The sequence below is a fragment of the Patiria miniata genome, unplaced genomic scaffold (genome assembly GCF_015706575.1).
Source record: "Patiria miniata isolate m_02_andy unplaced genomic scaffold, ASM1570657v1 HiC_scaffold_26, whole genome shotgun sequence".
In the NCBI taxonomy this organism is placed as follows: domain Eukaryota; kingdom Metazoa; phylum Echinodermata; class Asteroidea; order Valvatida; family Asterinidae; genus Patiria; species Patiria miniata.
The window spans coordinates 501882-513806 of record NW_024037065.1 but is presented as its reverse complement, the minus strand read 5'-3'; the positions used below and the strand labels follow the sequence as shown (position 1 = coordinate 513806).

At 41.8% G+C, this 11925-nt stretch overlaps 1 protein-coding gene across 1 annotated transcript; it reads right to left on the bottom strand.

Annotated features, from left to right (window-relative positions):
• Positions 1–8590: 8590 nt before the first annotated feature.
• On the bottom strand, positions 8591–9740 carry LOC119734000. Its single transcript, XM_038207381.1, has one exon. It carries the CDS (start codon positions 9701–9703, stop codon positions 8591–8593), a length of 1113 nt encoding a protein of 370 aa, XP_038063309.1. The 5' UTR covers positions 9704–9740.
• Between the last annotated feature and the right edge of the window lie 2185 nt (positions 9741–11925).

Genomic DNA, 11925 nt, shown 5'->3' with positions numbered 1-11925 from the left:
AAAGACAAAGAACAAAACAAAATTGTACATATTATGTGAGAAAATTTATATTGTCATTTGTATACTGCATTTGTAAAATTAGCACTTAATATAGAAGGAGCATCCAAGAATTTTGTCTCTTCTCATAACATTCTAGAGAGTTGGTGTTATAGTAACCTGCTCCTTAGCTCTAAATTCGCTCTTTTATAGCAATTTAAGGAGCATCCAAGAATTTGTCTCTCCTCATAACATTCTAAGAGTTGGTGTTCCACTGACCTTAGCTCTAGATTTGCTGTTTTATAGCATTTCAGTATCACCTTTGGAATTTTTGGAATTTTTGGAATTTCTATTTAAGTGTTTGGAATTCTTGATTATTCTTTATAGTCTCTATTTGAGCTTTGTCACAAGTCTTTTTGGTGTGAACATTTTAATGCCCCTGTGGCAGATGTCTTTTCATTTATATTTTTCTGTGCATGCAGATTTGGGACATACTACCACTTGGGTGACTACGTTCATGCCATCCATCCCTTCTTCCACCCCGTGATTCACCTGTCATCTAGCTGCACGTGATCTACCGTGCTTGGGTTCTAGACTTAGTGGACTGTGTAAGTGCACTGCTGCTAAGCGTTAAGGTTGCATATTACTAGGTTGCGCTTGCTGCGTACAGGCATTTGTAAGCAAAACCACATATTTTTGTACATATATTCACCTTTTATCCCCAATAAGCAGCAGGTTTTCCTATCATAACACTAGTCATGCCTAAGGAAATGGAGGGGGCAGAAGGAGGTCCTAGTGTGTCACATCTCATGGATGAACTTGAAGACTTGCGTTCCTTATTCCATCAAACACAGGAATTTTCCAAAGTCAAAAGTCCGACTTATCTGTTGGTTCCTAGCCAAAAGAAATTACAGTCTTTTTCTGGAAAATCTTCAGATATTAAGTTAGAGGACTGGATTTATGATGTCAGTACTGCTGTAAAGGCCCGACCCTTGTCTAAGAAGGCAGAAATAGATTTTGCCCTCCAGTATCTAACTAGTTCAGCTAGAGAGGAGGTCAAATACCACAAAGTAGGTAGTTTGGAAGCCCTATTTTCTGTCTTGCGAGACACATTTGGGGATCATGGCTCATCTGTTCGTCTGCAACGGACATTTTTTGAACGGAAGCAGACACAGGAAGAGTCCTTAACTTCTTTTTCTCACTCCCTTCTTGACCTGTTCACTAAGGCTGCCAGGAAGTGCCCTCAGCTCATGGAGAAGCGAGAGCATCTCTTAAAAGACCAGTTTGCAGAGGGGGTCCACGATGTTCTACTTCGAAAGTACTTGAAAAGTAAGCTTCGTGGTTCACCTGGCATCGACTTCTTTGCCTTGAGGACGGAAGCCATCGAGTGGGCTGAGGAGAGTGAAGGGGCTGCCTCTTCTTCCAATCCTGTGACCATCAGTAGACAATCGGCAAAAGAAGAACCGAGTGCCAGATCGTTACTTGACATCATGGTCAAACAACAAGAGCAGATCGATCATCAGCAGAAACAACTGGATGAATTGACTACCCTTGTCCAGCAATTAGCCCAAGCCAAGCCCAATAACTCCACTGGCCGACAGCAGACGAAGGTAACTTGTACATTTTGTAGCAAGGCAGGACACACAGCAGAGAGGTGCTTCAAGCGACAACTCAAAGAAGCACATGGTACGATTGAAGAGTTGAGGAAAGCAACGAAATCCCCTCCAAGTCAGGGAAACTAACTCCTCTCTCGGACCAGGGTCCCTTCGAAGAGAGGGAAACTACGGACCCTTTTTGTAGTTCTTGTTTTGCTGAGGCGCGTCCTTCCACCTCTAATGTTGTTGGTAGTTGTCCCACACTCACTCTTAGACTAGGGACTGTTGAGACAAAGTGTCTCCTTGACACAGGCTCAATGGTTTCTACTGTAACTGAAGAGTTTTTCCTGAACCATCTGAAACCAAAAGGTACCGAGTTAAGGTCTTACGGCCCCTGTTTGCGGATCACAGCTGCCAATGGCTTGGAGATACCATATGTTGGGTATTTGGAGTTAGACCTGAATTGTGATGGGATCATTTTGCCTCAGATGGGTTTTCTAGTCGTCCGCGATCCAGTTGATGTTGACATCAAGAAGGAGAAACAACTAGTTCCAGGTCTCCTTGGGATGAATGTTTTAGCTCCGTTGGTTAGCGCTTTGGGTGATGCCAGCTTAGCCACAACATCTCCTCTACACTTTTTGCAGTCTGTTCTCTGTCTTCAGATAGATGCTCAGGCCAGAGAGCAAGATGTTGTGTCTTTTGTGCGATCTTCCAATCAGTCTGTCTACATTCCTGCTAACACTTCTGTTACTGTCATGTGTTCAGCTCCTCAACATGTGTCCTTTCAAACAGCGGTTGTTGAGCCACTCCGTAACAGTGATCACTTTCCAGTTGGTATCCTTGTGGCATCTTCTCTGGTCAAGGCTGGCAGGACTGTTCCAGTCAGGATTGACAACATTTCTAGCTCAGGTTTTACCTTGCGTCGTAGAACCCGAGTAGGTGTCCTCCGAGCAGTTGATCGTGTGGTGGATGATGTATTGAAAGTTGACTTTGAAGTATCCTCTGAAGAGATTAGAGTCAATAAAGCAGAAGTCCCTGTTGCCTCTCCTTCAGTTCCAGTAGACATCTCCGGCTTTGAAGGCACCTTAGAACAACAGAACAGAATCAAAGATCTGCTAGAGAAACACAGAGATGTCTTTGCTAGTCATGACTTTGACTTGGGTGATACCGACACTGTGGAGCATCACATTGAAACCACCAATTCTCAACCAGTTTCACAAACCTACAGAAGAATACCCCCCAATCAGTACGAGGAAGTCAAGAAACATATACAGATGCTACTCACCCACAACATCATCCAGGAGAGTCACAGTCCATATGCCTCACCCATAGTTCTCGTCAGAAAGAAGGATGGTAGCCTCCGCATGTGCGTTGACTACCGGCGCCTTAATGCTGTCACCAAGAAGGATGCATTTCCTCTCCCTCGCATCGACGAACTCATCGACGCTCCTGTTGGTGCGAAATTCTTTTCGTCATTAGACTTGGCCAGCGGATACCATCAAGTGCGGGTTCGAGAGTCTGATCGGGAGAAGACAGCCTTTATCACACCTATGGGCTTGTATGAATACACCCGGATGCCTTTTGGTCTTTGTGGTGCACCTGCAACATTTCAAAGGTTGATGCAGAGATGCATGGGTGATCTCATATATCAACTCATTTTTGTTTACCTGGACGATGTGTGCATCTTCTCCAAGACCTTCGATGAGCACTTGCGATATCTTGACACTGTTTTCTGCAGGTTAAAAGAACACAACCTGAAGCTTAAACCCTCTAAGTGTCATCTTTTCTGCAAGCAGATCAACTATCTGGGTCATACTCTGTCTGAAGATGGCATTTCTACCAACTCTGACAAGACGAAGGCGATCGTAGAATGGCCTGTGCCTCGTACGACCAAGCAGCTTCGTTCCTTTTTAGGCTTTGCAAGCTATTACCGGCGCTATATCAAAGACTTTGCCCGGATAGCTAGACCGCTCCATGCTTTGGTTGGTATGACTCAACATTGTACTCCAAAGGTGTTTCGGAAACAGTGGTCAGAAGCTTGTCAGACTGCCTTTGAGGAACTAAAATCCAAGTTTGTAGAACCTCCTATCCTGACATTTGCTGATTTTGACTTGCCTTTTATACTGGATGTAGATGCGAGTCTTTCCGGCTTAGGGGCTGTCTTGTCTCAAGTTCAGGGAGGAGAGGAGAAGGTGGTTGCCTTTGCCAGTCGTTGCCTGCGAGAAAATGAGAGGAACATGGAAAATTACAGCTCTCGCAAGTTAGAATTATTAGGACTGAAGTGGGCTATCACAGAGAAGTTTAAAGATTACCTCTATGGTTCAGTTTTCACCGTCAGGACGGATAATAACCCGTTAAGCCATCTCAATACATCGAAACTTGGTGCTACGGAGCAACGGTGGGTTGCCACTCTGGCAGCTTACAATTTCAACATCATATATCGCCCTGGTCGTGTCAACTCCAATGCAGATGGCCTTTCTCGTCAACATCACATAGAGAGTGATCAAGGCAGTGTCTCTGAAGTAATAGCAGAGGAAAGCAAGTTCAATGCCTCTTCAACTTCTTTGCCTGCAACTTTGCAAGTGAAGATATTCCACACTGTTGGTGAACTTTGTCCAGCGCGAGTCCAAGCAGATGTTTGTTCCACTATAGCTTCTTTTCCATCTCTGTCTGCATCTGAATTAGCCAAATTACAGCAGGATGATCCTGACATTCACAGGTTTTTGCAGTTTCACTGTTCAGACAACTTAGATAAATCATCGAGAAAGCATGAATCGTCGGCAGTCAAGGTTTTGTTTAGCCAAGCTAAACGTCTGAAACTTGACAATGGTGTCCTCTGCAGGGAAGTTCAAGATCCTGTCCTTGGTGAGTTACACCAAGTGGTTCTTCCATCTAGCTTAAGATCTAAAATCTTGACTAGCCTGCACAACGACTTTGGTCATCAAGGTGAAGAGAGGACGATGTCTCTAGTTCGTCGACGTTGTTTTTGGCCATTCATGTATAGGGACATAAAGAAGTGGATTCGGGAGTGTGAACGTTGTTCTGTAGCTAAGTTACCCTCACCATCGGTGAGAAACCCTCTTGGTCATTTAGTTGCCTCTAGACCACTGGAGACAATAGCTATAGATTTTACTTTATTGGAGCAGGCGTCTGATAGAACTGAGAATGTCCTTGTCATCACTGATGTTTTCAGCAAATTCACTTTGGCAGTCCCTACCAAGGATCAGACAGCCAAAACTACAGCGAATGCTCTAGTAAAAGAGTGGTTTTTCAAGTATGGAGTCCCGCATCGGATTCACTCTGACCAAGGACGCCAATTTGAGGGAGAACTCATTGCAAATCTGTGCAAGCTGTACAACGTCACCAAGTCCAGAACTACTCCCTATCATCCCCAGGGCAATGCACAGTGTGAAAGATTTAACCGCACTATGCATAATCTTCTTCGCACTTTGTCTGCAAAGCAGAAACAAGCCTGGCCAAAACACCTACCAGAACTTCTCTTTGCTTATAATGCTACTGAGCATTCATCTACAGGTTTCTCCCCTTTCTATCTTATGTTTGGCCGAGAGCCTTTGCTGCCAGTAGATCTCCTACTTAACAGAGACCTACCTGAAGACATCACCAATGACTGGGTTGCTCTACATCAATCCCGGTTAAAGGAGGCATATCACCTGGCACAAAGAAGAACACAACATGAGTTAGGGAAGAGCAAGAAGCATTTTGACCGTAGAACGAATCCCAACAGGTTTAGAGTAGGCGATCTTGTCTATCTTCGTAAACACCACAAAGGTAGAAGTAAAATCCAAGATCACTACTTTCCTGACATCTACAAAGTTATCCGTCACCATTCAGAGGATTCCTTTGTGTACACCATCGAATTAGCGGATGGCTCTGGTGGGCAGAAAACTGTGAATTCTTCTGAACTTAAACTTGTTTCTACCCCTTTGGGTGAGCTAGCTACTTCTCCATCTTTTCCTAGTCCTCCTTCTCAAGAGGAAACACCTTCACATTCTAGCACTTCATCATCAGACACTGAATATGAAGTTGAAGTGTTCTTACCTGAGGAAGATGAAGATACTGCTCCTCCCCAACAGCAAGATGCACAGCCTCCTCCTCCTCAACAGCCAACCATACGACGTTCCACTCGATCCACCAGAGGGAAACATAGCAACGTCCACAGGCTACCTCGTTCTGTCCTCCAACAACAACATCTGCTGCTCACTAGCGACAGACAAATAATTATGTTGCTGGTCAGTGCCATAGTCATGTTGATAGGCCTGAATATTGGACAGACATTCGGCTATTTCCATCTGCTGTGGATTGTTCCATCTGTCACCTTACTTATCGGGTGCAAACTCTATTTTCGGTGGCTGATCGAGCATATAGCTAGACTCTATGGTTGGCTGCAGACTTTTCAGAACTATACTGATGGATAGTGATGTTCTGAATAATATATGTATATAATTTGTTTAAAAAAAAAAAAAAAAGTATTTTTATGACATGATTTGATCACCACTTATCCTACTGTGATTGCCTTTCTGTATCTTTAATCTTTTCATCTGTATTTAAGAACACACTTGTGATCTTTTACTCAGTCTTGAAATCTTGTCTCATTATTTCCAATTCCCATAATTAGACACAACTAAAACAAATGTGTCATTACTGCAATCATGATTTTTCTACTCTGAAAACATCACCATTAGAAAATAATCTTACCTTTATGACCTTGCTGCCATTCTTGTTCTTTTCTTCATTCTTTCATGTCTCTTGTTGATCACTTCTATTGAATCCATACGAGGTTACTAAGACGGTCCAACGAGATAAACTCAGGCCAGGGACATCCTGGATTGGATATATACGTCTAATACGCTTCGTCATGGTATTTTCTATTCTTGGCATTTATTTGCCTATATTTTGCAAATTTTTGCAATTATTAAGGAAATAACCTTCTTGGAGAGTTCTATTTGTCTATATATGAGATAAACTCTGCCTTAGTGACAGACTAAGGATGGACTCCTGATTCTACAAGATCTAGTTTCCTTCATTTTTATTATCATCATGTGGTCGAAGAGTACATGTACATATGATTGCAGTGCACTGTGATGGTCACTCACTTTTCCTTTGCAATTCGACTTTGCCTATTTCTCTGATAACTTTGAATTTCACTTCTAAAAAATTCTTTTTTCTTTAAAATTAGGGGGTGAGTGTAACCAGGTCGGGTTGCAGTACTTACTTTTCCCCGACTGGTTCCTTACTCCAGCATTATTTCATACCAAACTTTTGTAACTTCGTGTTTGTGTAGATTTACATGTGAGCAGCCATTGCGATCATGCTTTTTGACAAGCGCCCTCTCGCGGCCAACTAAACTTTTTTTTAACAGCGCGCGCCGCCTAGAATTTTGCTTAACTATGCGATGGGCGTAGCGAGCGTGCAAGTTTTGCATTCCACCGCGCTTTGTTTAAGAGGAATAGTTGACATTCCGGGCGTTTCGGTATATTTTTCTTGTAGGGCCTGCTGCGGAATATTGTTGATTTCGATCCAACATCTTGTTGCGAGCAGACCATCTATTACGAGCGCTTACACTCTCCACTTTTATTGAAATTTTGAGAGAGGCTCCCTATACTGCAGTAGAATAGTTTCATCTATTTTTTGCTGCTTCTACTTCGATTTTCACATCGGACACGGAGTAGGCATGAACGTAGATCTTCCCAAGTGATTAATATCCTTGGAGCTACTTCATTAGCCATTCCCCTTTTGACTGTCGTTTTTATATACCCAACCAAGTTTCTAATATAATTCTTGTGTAAATATCTAATAATTTGTATATATTGTCTCTATTTGTATTATAAATAAAACCATTTCGTATTTGTGAGACTACAGAAAGTTCGCTCTTCCCAAATTATTTTTTAGTGGAACCACTCGGACATAAGGAGAGTGTCCCATTTTAACAAACTAAATTCCACTCTCCCCGGTTACACAGAGATGAAATTTGAACCACACCACCACCACGGCATTCATAGTCCATCCTTAACCCATCTTTGCCACATGACCACTGAGCACATTGCAACACTTGATGCTTGCAGGCCACAGATTTGCAGATATTTTTGAAGTTACAGTTGACAGAAGCCATTCTCTTACCGAAACCATGTTTTAGTTCATACTTTAAACACTGCATGGTTACCAAAGGCCCAGACATTCTAATGCAGGTCGGATAATGTACCATATGATGGTGCTTGTTAATCATCCTCTCATAAGGGAATGTCCGCTTGAAGTGTGAATGATGGTCATGAATCAAATGCTTCAGGTAGACAGTTTGGGATACATGAATAACAGGTGCATATATAATATCCATGCACTGAAGCAGGAGGAGTAGCACTTCATAGCAGGCATTGCCATGAGGAACACGATCACCAATGATGAGAGGAAGCATACGGATCAAACACCACATTTGTGCTGCCTTTAGCCCCAGTTTGTGATCCTCTAGATTCAGCAGACGATTACGTTGCAAGAGAGATGGCTTATTTTTCTTGTCACAGAATCCGTATTGGAAGGCCTTTAATCGCTGATTCAACTCGTTGAATGATATGATCTGATCAATGAAGATTAAATGGTTGAGTACCAATTTCACTTCATACGGGCATACTCCTTCCAACAAGTCAAGCATGACGTCCAAATTGTAGTTTGTAGTGCAGTGAAAGCATCGCAAGGTATTCAAAGGGCAGTTATTTCTTAGACCAGTCGCAGGATCTCCCTGTCGTCTTCTGGAGGCAACTTCAGCAGCAGCATCGTGATCTTCTATCATTCGTGGTTCAAACTCGTCCTCCAGGAAATTAACTTGAATATCATCACGTGTCGCTTTACATAATCTGCAAAGCATGTTTGCTGAGCTCATGAAACCCAATAACTCATGTGCTGCTAGTGAGTCTGCACTGAACGAAACCAAGGCACCATGGACATTCAATATGTTACCATTGACATGAAGCTGTACACCAGTATCGCTTTCTAACTGCTTCATTTCCTCAATGAACGGTTTCAAAAATTGGTGCGAATCCATATTTTTTCAAGTCAGCTGAGTAACATACAACCAATAGAAATATACTGTTCATTGAAGAATTGTAGTGGTGTGGGAGATTTTGAATTGAATAATAAAACAGGCCAAGTTTGTGTATTCCTGTTTTACTACCAAGGGGGTTAACGACTTCCACGTCATCGTAATACAGCTGGAATCTAAGTGCTTTTGGATGATCAATCAAAAATCCATGCTGACCAGCAGAGTACCCATCCTGATATCCGATGAAGTATCCTTGAGGGGACTTTTTTTCACTGTCAACAAGTTGCCTTACCTGTTCATTCAAGACAAGTTTTAGTACTTCCAACACAGGAATGTACTGGAATGTTTCCGTTACAAGTTTTTGTATTGTCTGACCGGTTTTTCGATCAACAGCCTGATCAATCCTAGTTCCCAAAGCTGTTTCAACTGGTGGCACTAACAATAATCTATCCAGCATATAGTTCATCTGTTGATGTGGTGTCTCTAGGCCAGAAAATGGATTTTCTAAAGAAGAAAACTTTCCAAACAACTCCTGCACATCATCAGCATTTGGATCAATCCCATGATTCTGCATTACAGACAATGTATGTTGTCTGAGTGCCTGAAGAGTATTACTAAAAATCACCTTGGTTCCATTGATAACCTTGTCTCTTGTTGAAAAAGTCACTGATGCAGAAGATCTTAGTTTCACAATCAGTAAGGCAGCAACTTGCTTTACTAAATCTTCATCAAAATTATTAAAGTATTCGATATCGGCCTGCTCTGGGTCATCTGCATCTTGATCTTCTTCTTCGGGTTCAGAGTCTGAACCTGCATTGTGTTCATCATTCTCCAGCTCATGATTTTGAATTTCCTGACCATTGGGGTTTTTAATAATAGGTGCAAACATGTGAAATAATCTAATATGCCTCAAGAAGGAATTCATTAGGGTAAAAGTCTTCATACAACCATTTTGACAACATATGAGTCTTTCCTCCGTAGAGCCCCAGATTCCATGCACCCAGCGTAAATGTACGGCCAGTTCTTTCGTGCCTTCATTCACACGGATACGTCTGTTGCACTTGAAGCATGTCAACTCCATTTTAACGTTGTTAGATTCATGGCTATCCGCTCCGTTCACAAGTACCCCTCACCGGCAAAGAGAGTACATTTGGGGGTAACCGACCGACGCCATCTGGCCTGACTGCAAAATTTGCCGCAAAGCGCGGCCACTGCATGTACATAGTACAAATCCCCTGGTGTACGTGCGTCACACACAAGGATCAGTGCGCGTCAACCAGTGAAATGTCCCGCCCATGGGACGTCGTTGCTAGGTAAAGGGGCGCCCTCTTTGTCGGTGCACGGAGCCCATAGCTTACACAGCAATGGCCAACTCCATGGTTTCAAATTTCTGAAAAAAGACAAACGCACCAATCTATGTCAAATCAACAAATTTCAGGAAAAAGTTGTAATTTTTGCATGTCCCACATTTTGCTGAAACTCTGCTGAAGCTCCCACATAATGAGATGCAGCCAAGTGCACAATTTTTTTTTCAAATGTCTTGATTTCGACAAAGCAAAAACTCTGTGACCCCCTGGCAAGAGTGTTTTTAATCACGTTTTCTAGTATGTGAGTATTTGGTAATAAAAAAGCAGAGCTACAAATTTCAATTTTTGAGAGCAACTTTAAAGACATTTTGCGAAGAAATGGAAATTGCTAACGATTTGATATTGTACACATCTACAGTGCACCAAATTCCTGCTAAACCGACACATGTACAGGTACATGTACATGTGGGTTTTTTTTTTAAAGCACCATTAAATTTGGCATGTGTTAAAGCACAACGTGCCTGGCATTAAAGAGCTTTTTTGGTAGTCATCATCACTATATCCAAAGTGCAACTTAGTCATGTTTGCTAGGGAATGAGTACATCCCTCAACATGGCGTTTTATTATCTTGTTCAACTTGATTCTTTTCTCATTTCGCATGGATCCTCTGCTACATGTATACAACCCTTGCAACGACATATTTTTTGGTGTGCGACATTTGGAAGTTCGGGGGGGGTCTGACTATTTTTTTTTTTTGGGGGGGGGTCTGACATTTTCAATGCCAGCTGCATGTCAGTGTGCGATGAAGTCTTTGTTGGACTGTGATGATGCAGGTGGACCATGTCCAGATAAGCAACTCAACAAAATCAGTTTAAAAGTCAAATTTTATATTGACAATTATGAAAAAATAGGCTTCAATAAAAAAAAAAACGTTTTGGAATGATAAAAGACTACAAGAATTTTGTGCTACAGCCGAACAGTACCAAAAATAGCCTTACTTGATGGCCTTCCGAACCGAACCCTACACGAATCGAACCCAAATGTCGGTTCGGAAGAGTTCGGCAAGTATTTGTTGATGATAGCGCTAGGAATGCTAATGCTTATGGTGTCCTAAACTTCACAATCACTTTAAAAGACTTTGTTCGCCCCAAAAATGAGGCAAACTTACTGGACTACATTGTACCTTCGTAAATAAGGGCCACACTTAGGACATTATTATAACTTTGTCAAATTCTGATTTTCATATTTAGACTTTATTTGTAGTACATGTGCATGTACAGTAGTACATTTACGCTTAAGTATTTCCTAACAAAATGGGAAATGTTTCTCAGTCCCAGATTTGCGTTTTATCATTTTTGCATTGAGATGATGTGAAGAAAAAAGTGGCGTCAGGTTGCAACATTTTTTTCTGGTCTTTTTTCGTGTCTGGATTATCACGTGCGCCTTGATTAAAGTCTTCATGACTGACAGCGGAAACGATCCAGCATTGCGCATGACCTTCTCAATGTTGGAATTTATGCAGACGTGTGCAAACGAACCTGGAAATTATATGAAAAATAGACATCTGAACAGGCAGGACTTCTTTACCATCACTTTAAATTAAAGAGGGCGAGTGAGTTTCTAAAGCGTAAATATACTACAAATAAAGTCTAAATGTGAAAATCAAAATTTGACAATCATGACAGTAATATTTTTCTACGGAGGAAGTCCAATTCTAGAACTTAGTACTATAGGACGCATAGCCAAGAATAGTTAAACCTAAAAAATGTGCCCCTCTTTCATTTCGATCAAATTAAGAGTCAAAAATGGTTTTTGTTGTTCAAAAATCACCTTTACAATCAAAAGTAAACTTTTCTCAATTCTAATGACACCCGTTTTGCAATTTTGAACAGTTTCTTGGGGTAGACATGGCAGAAATCACAATTTTCTTACGCGGTTTGTGCCTTGGCTTATTTGCGATTCAGTGCGCCATGCTTGCTCATGGTACATCGCGCAG